The sequence below is a fragment of the Girardinichthys multiradiatus genome, chromosome 10 (genome assembly GCF_021462225.1).
Source record: "Girardinichthys multiradiatus isolate DD_20200921_A chromosome 10, DD_fGirMul_XY1, whole genome shotgun sequence".
Lineage (NCBI taxonomy): Eukaryota > Metazoa > Chordata > Actinopteri > Cyprinodontiformes > Goodeidae > Girardinichthys > Girardinichthys multiradiatus.
Window position 1 is genome coordinate 4,361,356 of NC_061803.1, and position 17,813 is coordinate 4,379,168.

Sequence of the window (17,813 nt, forward strand, 5' to 3'; positions counted from 1 at the left end):
GATTACTGACTCATAACCAGCCTTTAACCTGAACTTCCTGAGTCAAATTTCTTTCTTCTAACACACTGAGTACGTGTTTGTCTTGACTATATCATTCTGTCCTTTTCAATTCAATTCAATTCAAAAATACTTTATTAATCCCAAAGGGAAATTAAACGTTGTTATAACTCATATTATGAAGGTTTCCTCAAAGAGTCGTTGTAGATGCTGATGGCTGTGGGCAGGAAGGATCTCCTGTAGCGCTCCGTCTTACAGCAGATCTGAAGAAGCCTCTGACTGAAGACACTCTGTTGTTGTAGGACAGTCTCATGAAGAGGATGCTCAGGGTTCTCCATAATGTTCTTCATTTTATGAAGAATCCGTCTTTCCACAATGATCTCCAGAGGTTCCAGAGGAGTCACAAAATATCTTCTGCACCAAATAACCTTATGTTGTAGCAAAGCAGGTTACACTGCCAAATTTACCAGGTAAGTCCCACTAAATGAGTTAAATGAGTTAATCAGAAATGTGAGTAACCAGTGACCATTCTACAGTGTAAATCAACTATACCCAGAAAATGAGTTATAAAATCTTTATAGTCAAAATGAAGACTGAGAATGATCATGAGAGGAATTTTCTATACTTCTGCATGTAGCCAGTGTGATATATGACAGAAATTATTCTTAGAGAATAAAAAGTAATGAGATTACAAGTCCTGAGAACTGATAAGATGTCTACTATTTAGAAATTAAAATATTCTGATCACATCATCATTTTTACACACACAGAAGTAGAAAATAACTTAGCCTACATGCCACACATTTACTGAAGTTTATTACAGGTATTTTTAGTAGCCCAGTGTATGAATTGGAATGTTAACCAGTTCATTAGGCTGTAATAGCAATTAAAAAAACATGAGTCAAACAGAAGTCAGCAGGGACCATAATAGCAAATGTAATACCGACATCCATGAGATAGATTTGAATTAATTTATTTCTTCTAATTTAATCTAAGACTTAGACATTCTCCTGGCGCCTGGTGGCGACCATAGAAGACATAGCGGGTAAAGGTCTGCCATTGATTGGCCTGTTCTGTTTAGATAAAATGGTGGCAGGTGAAGTTTTAACTTTTTCATCTGAAGTTTAGGAAGCAAGTATATTCGTTTTGTTTGTTTCCTGGATGGTTAGCCGGCCTGTCGGCAGGGCAGGGCTCTATCTGACGGCGGAGGGGAGGAGAGAAGAGGTAAACTGGACCAGCGCAGGTCCAACTCTCCGCTCTGCACGCAGCCCGTCTCCGCTGAGAGACACACGAGGCGGGGCATGTATGTCCGTGGGTGAGGGTGGGTGGTAGTTGTCGCTCAAAATTTCAAAATCGTGGGTCACTGGTATTATAGGCCTTTAAATTCAGAAATGGTACCATGGGCCCCACACCATACACTGTAAAAAAAAAAAAAAGATTTCAGGAGGGCACTTTTTTGTCCATAGAATAAAAGGGCAGGTGTTCAAGCAACACCTAGTGTCTATCTGTGCACGTCCCTGTCTGTGTTTAATATAAAGAGATGAAAATACCACCAATTCGAACCCAGGGCTCACAAGCCTTCAGACCATGCTTTGTAGTTTAGATATAAAATACAAATTAGGACAGATGATTGTTTTTTTCTAAACAGGTCTATTTAGAAAACAGCTGATTGTGTTTCCTCCATCATAGCTCAGTGTTGTATACACAGAGGGGGCTCCTCCCTATGGGGTGCCCTCCGAGTCTATATATTTATCATGACTCATTCTGCTGCATATTTTCACTCTTTTCTTCATGATTTAAACTATTGTTTTAGATGGATTCCAGTTTTTGAGCTGACACCTTAATTTCATATAACATTGTACATCACTTGTTGATTTGAGGCCTGGACTGTAAGGTTAGTAAAATGCATTAGAATCTAAAAATGTGTGAAAAATGTGAAGGACTTTAACATTTAATCAGCTTATTTTGGATAGAATTGAGAGCAGCTTGATCTGTATTTTTAAATGGATTCAACAGAGTTGCTCTAAACCACTGGAGTGATAATTATTTGTTAAAACATTTTCTTCTACAGTTGAAGATGTATTTCCTCAGGTTGATGCTATGGCTGACTTTGGTGGCTCTGGTAAAATGTGAGCATTTTTGGATTTCAGTTTCAGAGTTGGATGCATTTCATTTAGGATTTAAATACAGAAACTCTCAATGTTCATGTTTTCTCTTTCTCTTTCAGCCAATGACTGGTGCTACACTGACTGCAGTGAGTAAATTATAGTTTTTATCATACATTCTGATTTTCAGTAGATTTTTGCAGCACTAAAGGCATCTCGGTCTTCTCCAGATCACACACCAGAGCTCTGGGCAGACTTAGAAGGATCTCACTGTGGAGAAGATCACCAGTCTCCAATTGATATTGTCACAAGCATCGTTACTACTGACCCAAATCTGAATAATTTCACCTTTGTCAATTTCTCCTCTCGGCAAACCATCAAGTCGATCACATATAATGGACACTCAGGTACTCCAAATGTAACACCAAAATTGGAAAATCTTGGGAAAATTCAAACAACAATTAAAATATGCTTAACTTGATGTTTTTTCCATATTTCTCAATCATCTCCTTAGTGCAATGCAAGATAGAAGAGAATGAAGCTGAAGTTTGGGGAGGTGGACTCAGTGGCCAATATTCTGTGAAGCAGTTTCACTTCCACTGGGGTACAGAAACCCTTCCAGGTTCAGAGCACACATTTAATGACCATAGATACCCAATGGAGGTAAAGTTCTGCAACATCTCTCCTTCTATCCTAATGTTTCCATTGAGTTACCATCCTTTGGTTATCATTTTATGTTTTGTTTTTATCTGTAGATGCACATAGTCACTGCAAAAACAGACGTTCCAGAGAGTGAGATTCTTGATAAGGAAGATGGACTTGCTGTTCTTGGGTTTTTCATAAACGTACGTAGCAAACTTTCTCCAGCTGACTCCACTGACATATTTTAAGAGTTCCTTATCTAACAAGAGAAACATATTGAAATATTTATCTGAATGTAGAGATGTCGCTGAGATGAAAGTTAGGGGAGGCGTTTTCTTTTTGTGAGAAAGTGGGATTTAAAGTCAAAGTTTCAGGTCAGGCTTTCTTTGTCTTGTTATGATGTTGTAATAATTAAGATTATTAAAAATCATAATGGCCGTAATATGGCAGCCTTCCATTGCTCAACAACTTAATAATAACACAGAGATCCTGGCATCCATTATTACTTCTGTAAGCAGTGCGCTGCTATGTGACGTCTACATTCTCCTTCTGCGCATGCAGGTCGCTGAGGGGTCATGAACCGTTCAGACTCAAGTGAGATGGCGGTCATATTTAATTATTAGTTTCAAGACCATTAAAAAAAAATCTGATTTTAGCAAAAATTCTGAATTGAGGATTAAGACCTGCAGTGTGGACACAGCCCAATATGCAGCATTATCCCCCTGGATCACAGGGAGCCACGTGGCTTTTTTTTTTTAATCCTGGTACATGAAACACTACAGTAGAAAAGGGTGGTGGACTTTCTCCTTCCATGAGTTTATGACTTTTGTCTTAAATCATGCTAAATATCTAAAAGTATTAGGTCAATGGCCATCACACACATATGTGCTTGAGTGGCATCCCACTCCTAACTCGTAGGTTTTACTATGATATTGGGCCATGTTCTTCCTGCTGTAAAAACTTCAATCTTTCTGGAAAGGCTTTCCACAATGTGTAAAAGTGTGTTAATGGGATGACTCTTCCAAAATTGGCATTTATGGGGTCAGACACAGATGTTGGACAGGAAGTCCTGGGTTGTAGTTTCGACTCCAATTCCTTTCAAATATGTTCTTTTGGGTTGAGGTCAGGACTCTGCATGTCTTTCAAGTTCTTCCACACAAAACTCGCTCATCTTCATGGATTTAAATTTTTTTTTTGCAATGATGCGCAGTAATGTTGGAATATGAAGGAGACATCACCAAACTCTTATATTGTAGATCTCCCAACGTTGTGGGTGAACTTTGACAACATGACATTTTCCCAAGTGAAAGCAGAAGAATTCAGAGTTCTTTTCACTGAATTAAGAAGTTGAGCCCAACTCCAGAACAAATGGCACTACAATATAATCCCCTCAGCACCAAAGTTTACATACAAACAGTGCAGTTGGGCCAGTGCCATTCTCCTGAGAATTGTCCAAACTGGATTCATCCATTGAATTGTCAGAAAGAAAGACATGATTGGCCACTCCAAAGGACCACTCTTCTAGAGTCTATTGGCTTTATACGTTGCTTGACAATCTGTATCGAACATGGAGATGAGAGGTTTGGATGCAGCTGCTAGGCCATACAGACAAATTACATGAAGCTTTTACAGACACTTCAGCAAATCTGAAGGCTATATGATGTTTGGAGATCGGGTGCTTCTGAAACTTTGTTATAAAACCACTAACAGTTGACTGTGGAGCATTCAGTGGCAAGAACATTACAGAATGGGACTAATTGTACAGGTGGTATCCAATCACGGTACCACGATGGAGTCTGGATGCCTAGGTGCAAGATTTTATACACCTGTGACTTTGGTGGGCATGTGTGCTACAATCAAACCTTATCTCTGCAGTCCGTGCGCACACACACACACACACACACACACACACACATTCGACATGAAATATCCAAAGTTTGCTCCTAAGTCAGAATGGGCTGCGTTCCCTTAAAGTTCATCATGTAAAAATAAAAAATAAAAACACTGTTGATGTTCTGTGCACAAAGAAATAAGATAAATGTGTATGCCTATTGTTTTTTGAACTTCATTAAATTCTTTTATGGAAAATATATTATTAGAAGAATTATAGAGTGGCTTAGCAACATTTTAGAGGGGGTTCTTCACCACAAAATAAATCTAACTGTGCCCGAGCACAAATGTGTAATCTAGTCAACCAGCTAGTTTGAAAACAGCGTTGTGTGATATAGGACCTAAACAATATACTTATTTTATGGTATAAAACTGACACTAAAACTGACACTTTATTCTTAAAGGCAACCGAAGACATAAACATGTCTGAGCCATGGCTCATGCTCACATCCTACCTGGCAAACATCCCAGGTAAGACTTGGTCCTTTGTCGCGCTTAGATTCCACTGTTTGTTATTTCAATATTGTTGCTGACCCGATAGAGAGTATAACGTAGAAAATGTCGTCAGTATGGTTGACTGTAAATGTCAGGCTTAATGTATTTTCATGTACAGGAAGCACAGAATATTTGCTAAAAGTAAAACCTGTGACAATTTGCACAGGGAGAACCAACAACAAATATGTTACATGGTTTCAGTTTGCAGTGTCAGCACTTTTTTTCTTTAAATAACACAGCAAATTGCACAATGTTAAAGTTTTGAGTCATTTTGTTTTCCACTCTGATTGGTTTAATAACCATTAGCATTTTTATTTTACTAGCAATGTTATATTCAGGTCTTGTCGACATGAGATGCAGGACTGTGGTCTGATTTCCTTTAAAAATTTCACAGATGTGAACTCTAAAGTGGAACTAAACCACAACATCTCTATTGGTGATCTGATCGGGCAGGTGGACCTCTCAAAGTTCTATCGATACATGGGATCTCTGACTACACCTGACTGCAATCAGGCTGTCGTGTGGACTCTTTTTCATGAGCCGATCCAAGTCCACAAAGGTCTGGTAAGTCCACTTTCCAAAACAAGTGAGGGTAAGGTTATGTTGAGCCAACATGGACGGCATAGTTGCCTTTATATAAGCCTGGAGTCGTCTACACTTAGAGACATGCTGGCTAGGTCAGGTGTTATCACAGCAGGTTTTATACTTATGTATCAGTTCATCCTCTGCTTAGTCATTCCAAGCAGCTGAACCAGTAAGTGACCTGTTATGAGATACAGTGATATACTGGTAGGCACCAGCAGATATGCTGGTACCTGCCGCCATCTGCCTTTGATATTTCTGTTTCACAATCAGGGTTGATGTTGTTTTTCTTTCTGTTGACTGTATGAACAGGCAAAAAGCAAAACAAATATGGAAGTATCAGTGTGTTGAAAGATGATAAATGTGTTTATCTGATCCGGCTGTCAGCCAACAAGACTTTGTTAGGAGGTGCTTATACCTTAGTATATGGCTTTGCTTGACAGTCTAGTTGCGCCGCAGGTGCTTAACTTGTGTTACTTGAGTGTGCAAATATTTAGAGAAAAAAAAGGTAAAGCATTTACAGAAAACACGAAAGAGCAGATTTTGCTTGCTGTAACAAATGTTTTAATGTTTTTCAAACAGCCACTTCCACACTTATTGGTTGCCCTTAATCCTTTCATTTCAGTACATTTGTCAGAGAAATGACCCAACTATAAGAAGAAACCATTTTTAACCAATTTTCAACTACTTTCAAAATTACAAGTTGATCAACATGTTCTCATTACTAATGAAAGACTCCCTGTTTCAGTGAGGCATACATACGACGTGACACAGGCACTCATTCCTAAAAAAACTGTAAATATAAGAGAGCATGCCATATAAGTACCCACATCAGAATCAGAATCAGAATCAGAATCAGAAAAGCTTTATTGCCAAGTACGTGTGCATTAGGTCAGTAAATTGCTAAAAAATCAAAAATAAAACAAGAAAAGCCATAGGTACAGCCAGGCCTGTGAGAAGCAAAGCGGGATGAAGAACTATGTTTATTTTGGAATCACCATAAGAGGTAAAGGAGGTACAGAAAAATTTTCCATAGCCCACAGGTTATTTCGGGTGCACTGCAAAAAAAAAGAAGAGTTCATTTTAAGATTTTCTAAAGGTCTATAACAGAGTTTGGACAAACACAACATTTTATTGCAATACTTCTAAATTCCCATAAAGTAGCATCAAATAATTGCAAAATGTGTCCTGACAACATTTTAGTATTTCAGAGAGCTGTAATAATCAGCAGTTCTCATTGCTGACACAAACTACATACAGGCTAACCTAACAGTCTTACAAGGATATGACATTGATATTTTTAATATGACATTAATATTCAAACTGTGCTAAAGTAAATTTATTTTGTTCTTAGCTTCAACGTTTCCCTAAGGAGACAAAACTCTCAAATAACTACCGACCTGTGCAACCTCTGAATGGACGACATATTACTGCCTCCCCTGCAACTCCTCTTCCTCCAGGTGAGTCAAAAAGTCAAAGACGTACAGGCGAGATAAGAAGGATGCAGCTACACATTATAAATGTGGTTGCAATAGAAAATTGGCTTTCAGATATATTTAGAAGCTTTAATATTATGATCAGGGGTGAAAGTAGTTTTAAATTCTTGCCGGTACTTAGGGGCGGAGCTAGAGGGGGGACTGGCGGCATATATGCATGCATATATATATATATATATATATGTGTGTGTGTGTGTGTGTGTTAATTGTTACTCTCATCTGTGGCCCCCTCGATCTCTCTCTCTCTCTCAGCAAAGTCCAAACTCAAACTGATTAAAATGTATCAATATTTTACTTTACTGTAGGCTGTCTATATAAGGCAGAAATTAGAATCAATTGACAATGCAGCATATATAATTGTTAAAGGACTGCCATGTATGAAAACAATGATAAACCTTTTTCTGATGCATAACTTTTCATCTTCAGTTTCCGTCTTTCTTTTGAACAAAGAAGTTATTGTTCTCTGCATTGTGGTCAAGTTTTGATTTAATTTGAATAAAAAAAATGTGACAGTTCAGTTGTTTTCACAGTTTTTAGTTAAAAGTCTGTAGATGGTAAGTGATTTATTGTTCGTCCTGTCCTAATGCAAGCGGCGGTTTTTTTATGTCTGCACCACCTGTGTAAAATTTCCCAGTCCATTAAATCGAACACACCGATCTCCTTGGCAACCGCTCTGTTTTGGAGGTAAGCGCGCATGCGCTGTCGTGTAGCGTATGTGAAATGTCTGGTTGTATGCGGTGTTTTCGAGCTGTACTGTGTTGTAATTCAGCAAAATAACATGAAACACAACTAGTTTCTCTCCCTTTGCTTTTAACTGGGCTATTTAGCAGCGAGCAGACAGACATTAAACGTAGCGGTGCTCGTTTTAAACGCTGGCCGTTCACTAAAAACCTCGAGCTCTGAGGGGAGAGAAGCAAAGCAAGAGCATTGAGGCTCCATCATAGCAGAACAGTTTAGAAACAAATTGGAATGAGGGGAAAATAACTATATTTATAAACAGATTAAATCGTGTTTTAGACTGTCTATTGATAGCGGATCTGATCTTCTTTGTTTGCTCGTGAATTTTTGCTGCCATAACTGGTTCTGGATGACGGCTTCATAGCAGACAGCCGTTCTTCCCTCTTCCCGGTACACAGTACCGGCGCAGAATCTTTTAGTGGTACGCAGAACCGGACCGTACCGGCTCACATTCACCCCTGATTATGATCATTTGAATCTGGTTTGGGTCTTCTGATATAAACACATCGTTCCATCATATAAAGTTAAACATATTGACACTCACTTACTGGAAATGCTTAGTCATCGTGAAAGTGTGTTTTAGCTTGACAAGGTCAGTTCATGTTTGGTTCAGGATCACATCCTTGACTGACCACATTGGTCCCAGTGTCAACATTTACACATCAGCATTAAACTAAACAACACTAAGTGAAAGGAATATTTTCAATGTGCCTTTGCGACAATGTAATCAAGTCAAACAGATGCATGTAGAAAAGTGAAATCAAAGGCCTTATTTAAAGCAACACTGCTCCAAATTCAGCTATACTGTTGTTTGCTGGTAACAAGGACAAAAACCATAAATACTAACATGGTGGTAGTAGCATCTTGTCTTTAAAACTCTAAATCTCTGTTAAAATTTAAGCAGTTAGTTTCAAGAAAGCATTCTGAAAAACAAGTAAGGAGGCCAGTTTTGCAAGACGTAAGGGGCTTAGAGGGCTGCAGCTCTTTATGGGTAAAGAACATAGCAACCTAAAAGAAAACAGCAGCAAGTATTGGAATTTTTTTCCAAACAAAGGCTTTATTTAAATTTTGTTACCTGTTTCACTGTTGTATGGGAGAATAGGAATAACAAGCTGAATGGCACAGCCTAGCAAGCAATGCTTCTACAGGAAGTTAGAAAAGCAGTGGTTAAAAAATTGGGCAACCATGTATAAAGATTAGATAAGATTTGATACATACATTATTTATCCTAAGGGAAATCGAGTGTTCAGTAGCATACAAAACATTCAACCTAAATCAATAATAAAGTAAAAAACTGAGCTAAAATTACCCGTTAAAACAGTTGCTGCAGTACTCAGTTCAGCCCAAAGCAAATAAAAGTGAAAAGTGAGCAGAAAATAAATAAGTAAAACCATACAAATGGAATACAAATTATACTTATTGTAGTTTTATATAGTTTTTGAGGAAATAGTAACCACCATACTAAAAGGTAGCATAGCACTTAGTTATACTGTCACTGTGGATTTGATGCCAATGTATATCAAACAAAAAGTTGGTTAAAAGTTACTCTTCCAGCCTTTAATGAAAAGTTATCTTGTTAAGAGTCCCATTGAAGATCAGCTTAGTGTTCCTGAAACCTCCTAAGACATTTAGGAGTAGTCCTGCAGATAGGTCTCTCTTACAATTGTGGTCAAATATTAAACAGCAATGCTTCCAAAACCTTGTTCATGCTCATGCAATCTTGTGGCAGTGTGTAGCTCAGCATACAACCTTTACTTCTATTATAAGTTATATTTTTTGTTCCACGCTGAATCCAGAGAACCAACTGTGTTGGATTTTAAAATTGTTCTCAAGAAGGCTCTTGTTTTTCTATCTTTAGGTCATCTGTGGTGCTATGATGACCACTGTGGTATGTATCAACTATGTCATATAGTTTTATACTGTAAGCCTTTTGCGGAATGAGATTTTGATTCTTTTGAAAACTTTCTATCTTCAGACTTCACCCCTTCTCTTTGGTCTGAGCTGCCTCACTCCCACTGCAGCGGTGAAAACCAGTCACCCATCGACATCGACACTCAAAGCGTTTTGGAGGACAAACACCTCAGTTCCTTCAAATTTACTAATTTTGACAATAAGCGTGCCATAAAGTCAATCACCAACAAAGGCCACACAGGTTTGGACATTAAGAGTGTTTATTTTGCAGACTGTTAAATCTGCAAAGCTACACTATATGCACATGAAAATCAGATTTCAAGGCAAAATCGATTGGTTCAGGGAGGTTTTAACTAGTTAATATGCAGTAGATACTCTCAAACTCTCAAAGCATCTTCATGTCATATTAGATCCAGATTCGTTGGACCCAGAGGCTGAAGCTAAAGGCTAGTCCGAGAGGGAAAAGACCAAAACGGACTTGTACCGTAAAATATCAAAGAGGTTTATGCCAACACTGCTTTATAACCGTAAATTTCAGCAACCAATTCCAACTAATCTGGATTTATACTAAATTAAGATGCCAGGAGAGTTATCTACTACAAGTAAGATATTAAGTGCTTACAACCTTTTAACAGAAATTGTGCTTAGCAATCCTGAACTATCCCTATAAATTAAATCAACCCTTAAAGTTACTGCAGCATGATATGAGTTTAATCTTTCAGTGGAGTGCATATTAGAGCATGATTTGGTGGAAGTGTCAGGTGGTGGGCTGGAACACGTCTACTCAACTCTTCAGTTCCACTTCCACTGGGGCACCGAATCAACCAATTCTGTGGGTTCAGAGCACACTGTGGATTCAAAAAGATACCCAATGGAGGTAACTATAAGCCATGATTTTCTGCACTCAGACCTGTGTTTGATTTATGACTGATTTGTCCAATAATGTGCTTATTTTATCCAGCTACACATAGTGAACAAGAGGAAGGATTTAACATTGGACAAGGCAGTACAGACTCCTGAGGGCCTGGCAGTGCTGGGTTTTTTTATTGAGGTAACATCAACAGCCAAACAGTGACATATGAGGCTCATTTGGGCAGGAAATGGCCCCCTGATAGGATGTTCTACTGGTTATATGGCTCCATCTTAATTGTCTATATTGGTTTCATGCAGGGCAGTTCTGGGAAAATATTTGCCACATGTGCCAAATTGTTTTTGTTCACATGAGCTGTGTTTAGTCTACCTAAGTGGATATCATACAAGAGAGCCCAAGTCCTGTTGCTAACCAACCGTACCAAAATCCATATGGGGCCCACATACACATGCTTGCTGAGCAGTCAGAAATGACTAACCCAAACCAAAGAATGCAAAAGAAATTTAAAGTTTCCAGTGCATTTAAAAAAGCCCCTTACAAGTTCTGGCAGACAACCTGACTTCCGTAACTCAATAAGTGGTGTCCTGTCAGGAATTCATGCATGCACATTTCCTTTAAATGATCCAGTGAGATAAATTAGATCATCTTTTTAGGGAATACTTTGTCAAAGTCAAATCAGATTTTAATTTCTTTCTTAGGGCTAAAATCACTTATATGGTCATGTCAAAGTTGATCACAAACCACAAGAAATTGTTTTTTATATTAAACTAAAAATGTGTCCAGTTTAGTCGACAAAGTAAAGCTCACATCCAACTTTCTCCTGTTGCATGCTAAAATAAATGAGCCAGTAAACTTTTTCAATATCCGTTTTCAGCCTCCACAATCTACCAAGAGTGCCTCCGACTCAGTTCCTGCAGAAACAGTAAGTCATTAGGTTTTTTTTAACTGCATAAAAAAATCTGTATTTTTGAGAATCCAAAGTTGTTATTTTTTTTATAACAATTATTCACCATATTTTTATGTGTAGGCGGCACCCACATCGAGTCCAGCATCTAAAATGGATGCCTGGAAAAAACTGACCCTTTACCTATCAGCTATCAGAAACATCAGTGAGTGAGCTCGTCCCTCATTACATAATAAAAACAAAAAAGAAACTACAGGATGAGGATACACATTTATCCACTCATATGTTGCATTTTTTACTTTAACACAGGTTCAGAAGTTGAGTTCACAGATGAGATCTCTATCGATGACTTACTAGGCAACGTGAACCGTAAATCATATTTCCGCTACAGTGGCTCCCTCACCACGCCTATGTGCAACGAAGCAGTGGTTTGGACAGTCTTTAAAGAATCGGTCATGGTGGACCACCACCTGGTTGGTTTTACTCATTATCCTCCACATTTGTCATATCAAACATGTAGTGCCAGAATTCAGAAACAAGGTTTATGCAATTACAACAAATAAACACATCGCATAAATCTTAAAGGCATTTATTTACAAATAGATCAAATGTTTGAGAATTTATCACAGAGTTTACCATTCTGACGTGCTGGATGTAAACCTCTGGGTCAAACCCTGATTTTGGTGACACATTCTTGCCTTATTGATGCCTGGAGTTGTTGGCCTCTCTTTATCCGCCTCCTTTTTTAATAATCTGAACACAGGTTACTAATGGGGTTCTGTATCTGTAGATTTTCCTAGGCATGGATCCCAGTTTGTGAGTATTATTACATTGTGCTCCAAAATGCTGGAAAATGCATAGATCATCGTGAAATTATTCCTGGATGGTTGGAAGAAGTTACTCTTGGGGGACGTTTTGATCCAACTGTTTACTCATGGCATCATTCTTGAACAAGCTCTGCCCTGGTGGCAACAGAATTTTGAGTAATTGAATGTGTTTGATTGGTAGTTCTCGGCTTAAAAAGCAGAGTCAGATGCAACAGATGGCTGTGGATCTGAAAAGTAGTTGAAAGTATTTCAGAAAGTGGTTGGATCAGTTGTGTTGTTGCCCTTTATTCAACAGAACAGACAATCCCTGCAGAAATGCACAGGCAGTAGTGAAGTCAAAGGCAGTGCTTTTAGACTTTAATGCTACCGTTTGTTTGGCATCTATATTATGGATGCATGGTTACACACCACTGGTGTATAATAAAGGATTAATTGAAATTACTTATTTCCTATTACTCTTTAGAGTGTGTCAATGTTTTCATTAACATCAACTTGAGCTGCAACTGTAGTTTTAAATCTTTAGGAAAAACAGAGGCCATGTTAATAGAACAGTTACACTTGTTTTAATATAATCCTAGGAAACAAGTTACAAAGCCCATGCCGTCTTTGTAGAAATCATTTAAAAAGCTGCAAGATGAGATAGATTAGGACAAAAACAGCTATCCATTCATACATGGCAGCTGAAATAAAACACCCAAAATGTAGTGAGTCTATCAATCAAAAGTCTCATTACTGCTTTTGAAAAACTCTACAAAGATGCAAAATCGAGGAACCACATGATGGAAACTCTGCTTGAAACATGACAGCCAGATTTACGGTTGACTTAGAAGGAATGTGCGCACATGAACAAGATAATCTAAACTGATGACAAACTATTTAACTATTTAGAGAAAGGGCATGGTTTACCACGTGCAAGAGGACGCTGTCAGTAAAGCATGGTGGTGGCAGCATTATGACACGTGGGGTTTTCTTAAGAGCACACGTAGGGCATGCCGGCCTCAGGGCAGCAGGCTGGAGGGAGGTGTGACATTTTTGAATGTGTAGTCACCGGTATTTGGATTGGCTGAGCAATGACCGTGGAGCTGAGCTGGTTGGTGTTTCTTCCTGGGCTGTCGTTGCAGTGGTGTTGATGTGGTGTGTTTGTGTGGTTGTGGGGGCATGGTGGGGGCCGTTGGCCCCAGGTGCATGCTGCTGGCTGGGGACCTCTTGCCAGGTGAGTTTGTCCTGTCTTGGTCTCAGTTGTTTAGGACTGTTGCGCTTGTGGGCAGAGGCTGGGGTGGCATTGCACAGGGCCCTTGCTTTGCCGTCGCGATGTGCTATGTGGTGGAGGGCAGGGTGCAGTGGGGGTGCTTGGAGTGGGGCTGGGTGTGGAGGTTGCACTGTGTGGATATGTCTTCATCTGCTTTTTAGGGGTGGAGCTTGTCTGTGAGGGGTGTGTCCTTGTGGATTGGGGATTCGTGGCGTTTGGGCTCGGGGGCATGAGTTTGATATGTGTGTCCTGGTTGGGGGTGGCCCTGTGGGGAAATTAATTTGGGGTTCGTTGAGCGTAGGTGGCTTATGGGGTTGAAATGAGAATTCTTTGGGTCATTGGGACTGCTTTGTCCTGGCGCGGCTCTGGTTGGCGGGCTCGTTTGGACCGGGTAGGCTTTTGTTTGTTCCTTCTAGATGGCGACGGGGGTTGTTGGGGACTAGGGTTGGGGTGGGGAGTCAGGGTCTGGGCCGGGGTCGTTCAGGTTCGGGTGGTGCCGGTACTAATCTGGGCTGTTGCTGGGGCGACCTGCCTGTCTCCACCCCAGAATGAAGGGGACTTCCTCCTGGGTCTCGGGGCTGGTTGCCAGTCTGAGGTATCAGTACCCTGGACCTGGGAGTACAGTATATGTATGGAGAGTGTGAGGGAATGCACGATGTCCATTGTTGTATGTCTTTACGTTGGGTGTGTGTGTGTAAGTGTTTTTATGCATACACAATTTTGTGTATGCATTTTGTGCCTGTTTTTGTGTCAGGTTGGGTCTTGGGCTGCTCCCTCTCCTGGATCAGCTTAGGCCCCCCATCAAATGTGGGGCCAATTTCCTCCCTGCAACACTCCCTGCAGGTGGCTGGCATCTCTGCCTGCTGGTGTATTGGTGGTTTTCGGTGTCCGGGGCTCGGTGCTTTGGTGTGTGATGGCTCACTCTCGGTGGCTGCTTGCTTTGTCAGGCCTCTGCTTGGAGGGTGATGTGCCCTTGGGTCTCTGGGTCCACGGTTGGATCTGCTTAAGCTTAGACGGCTGCCGGCAGGGCCTGTGGGCTCGCAGCTGCAGCTCCATGAGGGTCCTGCACTGTGGCTGCTGGGTGGTACCCCTGGGGCTCTCTGCCTTTCTCTGGGGGGGTTGCAGTAGTCCCGGCGGTGATTGTCCCGGGTTTCCATGCTATGACGAGCCTTTGGATGTCTGTGGCTCAAATATCCTCCGTGTCTATCACATGTCCAGGGGGGCAGGTCTGTGGCTCCTCACACTCACTATTGCTTATTTTTAGGAGAAACCTTGTGTACACAAGTACGCTCACAATTACACCCACAGGTGTTTGGATTCAGGTGTTAACAGATACCACAGTTACCACCAAATACATCTTGCATTTGTTAGTACCGTACACTTTACTGTAACAATGCTGTTGTTATATATGACTCTACAGGTATAGAAACAATCTTCATGGGGTGTTATCTTTATTCCCCTTTCTTTCTCTCCTCTATTCTTTTCTCCTTCTCTCCATTTTTCCTTTTCACTCTCTCTTTCTTGCTTCTTTTTTTTTTCTTTTCATTTCTGTCTCCATGTCCATTGCAATTGAAATAATGCCAAAGCAGTTTCCATCAAAGTTTTTTTTTTTTATCAATTGGCACATTATAGCATTAGCCGGAATGCTCAACTTGTGAAAGTAAATCTGTTGGTCTTCTTCTTGGCACTCAGACAGCATTTCTGAGTGCTATTCTGCCGAGCAGGACATGTTAAAAGAAAGAAAAAGAACATGCATAGGGAGACAGATCAAAAGATGATAGGGATCAAAGTGTAACAAATTACAGAAGACACACTCTCTTAAACTTAATGAGTTTATTTATCTGCTTTAAATTTTCAAGTCTGCAAAAACAGAAACAAACATGTTTCCCTTTATAGAAGCCTTTCAGTATGTGGAAACTAAACCAAGGAAACTCGAATTCAGATCTTTGAATGATACCAGACATCTTCGTATCACATGCTGGCCCTAAATAAATGCAACAAATCCAATCTGTGTCTCTTCCTGCTTTTAGTAAAATTTCAGTAATCAATGTAATCAGCTCCTATCAGTACAACTCTTATTGCTACAGAGCAATGTGACAAAAATCATGTGACTGAGTGAAAATGCAACCTCTTTTCTAATCTATGAGCAATGATGTAGCCTTTCTGCAGGTTGATGTTTCTTTTTGTTGGATTCTCCCTGTCAGACATATACAAAGACAGTGCAGAGAGACATATTAGATCTTATTTCTTTTTGTTCAGGGAGGTATGGTGAAGACTACAAATGAAGTAACATTATCTTCAAATGAAGATTTATGTGTTTAGATAGATGTTTACTTATTAAAACAGAAGTACAGAGGTGAAAATTAACGTTAAACACTGTAAATATATATTTCTAATAAAATTACTGACATAAAATTCACATTAAATGTTGGTAACAACTCACGTAATCTCCACAAACAAAGAATGTAAAATGAATTAGCACAGTCATTAAATTGTTTGTAAAGAATACTTCAGGACATCTCTTGCATGAAGAAACTAGTTGCTTGCATGCATTGCTTAGGTGTGATTTGGACCCCTTCTTCCTCACAAACTGTCTTCAAATCTTGAAGGTTCTGAGTTCTCTTTTATGCCCTCTGGTCTTCAGTTTTTCAATAGGATTCATGTTGGGTAATTCACTGAGTCTTTCTAGAGTTTCTTTGGCTGTGTTCAGGGTCTTGCAAAAGAAATCCATTACCAGCCATATCCAGGTCTTTTCTGGACCTCTCCACGAGAACCTCTCCATGGTTCTTGGACACCTCTTCTGATTATTTTAACACCTATTCTGGCAGGGAGCACTCGGTTGTGGTTTTGTTTACACTAAAAAGATATTCTTTCCACTACCACAACCATAACGAGTGCCATTACTGTGTTTTGCAGCAACTGGGTTACAAAGAGAGTTCTTTGTTTTTGATCATCATGAGAAACATTTTAACAAGTAATCAATTAGCCTAAATGAGCTCTGATGATTTTTTTTCCAGATACTTTTTTCTAATCTTTCTTTGCCTATTTGCACCATCTTCTCTTCCTTTTTATGATACAACTTCCCTGTTTCATTACACTTTATGGCACGTTGTTACTGACGTATTGTGTGAATTTCATGTGAGTAATATGGTTTACTACTTGATTTCCCTGCTGTGTGTGCCTTCAGTCAACTTTACCTCTAACTCTGTCAGATGAAGATGTTCCCGAAAAATGCAGGATATCACAATGTCTTCCGGCCCAGGCAGTCTCTACATTCCAGAAAGGTCTACACCACGGCTGCAGCCACTGTCCCAGGACCCACCTTATTTTACCTGCTGCTGTCATGTATTGGTGCCCTCATCAGTTAAGATCCACTTTAAAATCTAGAGTTAAAAATGTATATTAAAACGACTATTCCTCAACAATTATATGCTTGCAAAACTGAATGTAACATTTTATCAGTGACCATGATGTTGTTCTAGTAATACTAAGTGTTTTTCTTTATCACTTTAAAATGCAATGGATTTCTACAGCCTAAGTTGGAACAGGATTTTAAATCCATGTTGTAAAATAATGTCTGCATGTCTGCAATTGAATTTTATGATTTTGTCATTTGCACAGTAAATGAAAGTGGAATTTAATGTAAAACACAAATTTAAGACACTGTAAAGTTTTAAGAAGAACCACCCTTTTTGTGAGTCTGTAATGCAGATTCTTACTTGTGTATTATACAATTAGTATTACTAATAAATATTAGTAAAAATAAAGATAAAATGGATATAAAAGTTTTTTTTGTGTTTTTTTGTTTTAGGGCTATTTATGAATTAAATCTGCACTTGGAGAAAAAACACAAATCTTTTCTTGTAACTTATAACAATTAATATAAATGCTTTTTTGTTCTTTGAATGATTGCTTCAGTTTTATGTTAGGCTGTAGAATCTATTATCCTCTGGAATTCATTGTCGAACTTATTCTAACAAATGTACTGACAAGTAAGATTTGTACAACACAACATTTAAGAACATAAGGTCCGCCAGCAGGAAAAGTGCACACTGCAAATGTCAGAAGGTCTCCAGCATTAAAACATTACAGCTTAAGTTTATCAA

General features: G+C 39.3%; 1 protein-coding gene across 1 annotated transcript; it reads left to right on the forward strand.

Annotated features, from left to right (window-relative positions):
• The first annotated feature begins 5,032 nt into the window (after window positions 1–5,032).
• LOC124875592 (carbonic anhydrase 4-like) lies at window positions 5,033–17,492 on the forward strand. Its single transcript, XM_047377832.1, has 11 exons — window positions 5,033–5,105; window positions 5,524–5,693; window positions 7,066–7,171; window positions 9,804–9,833; window positions 9,921–10,097; window positions 10,579–10,733; window positions 10,818–10,907; window positions 11,602–11,649; window positions 11,755–11,836; window positions 11,941–12,104; window positions 16,920–17,492. Exons 1-11 carry the CDS (start codon window positions 5,057–5,059, stop codon window positions 17,073–17,075), a joined length of 1,227 nt encoding a protein of 408 aa, XP_047233788.1. The 5' UTR covers window positions 5,033–5,056; the 3' UTR covers window positions 17,076–17,492.
• The last annotated feature ends 321 nt before the right edge of the window (window positions 17,493–17,813 follow it).

Bases quoted from the DNA above. Each gene is read 5' to 3' on its own strand.
- LOC124875592 (XM_047377832.1), top strand. From the start codon at position 5,057: ATGTCTGAGCCATGGCTCATGCTCACATCCTACCTGGCAAACATCCCA. The intron at 5,106-5,523 runs GTAAGACTTGGT...AAAATTTCACAG, and splicing joins CTACCTGGCAAACATCCCAG to ATGTGAACTCTAAAGTGGAA. The intron at 7,172-9,803 runs GTGAGTCAAAAA...TTCTATCTTTAG, and splicing joins TGCAACTCCTCTTCCTCCAG to GTCATCTGTGGTGCTATGAT.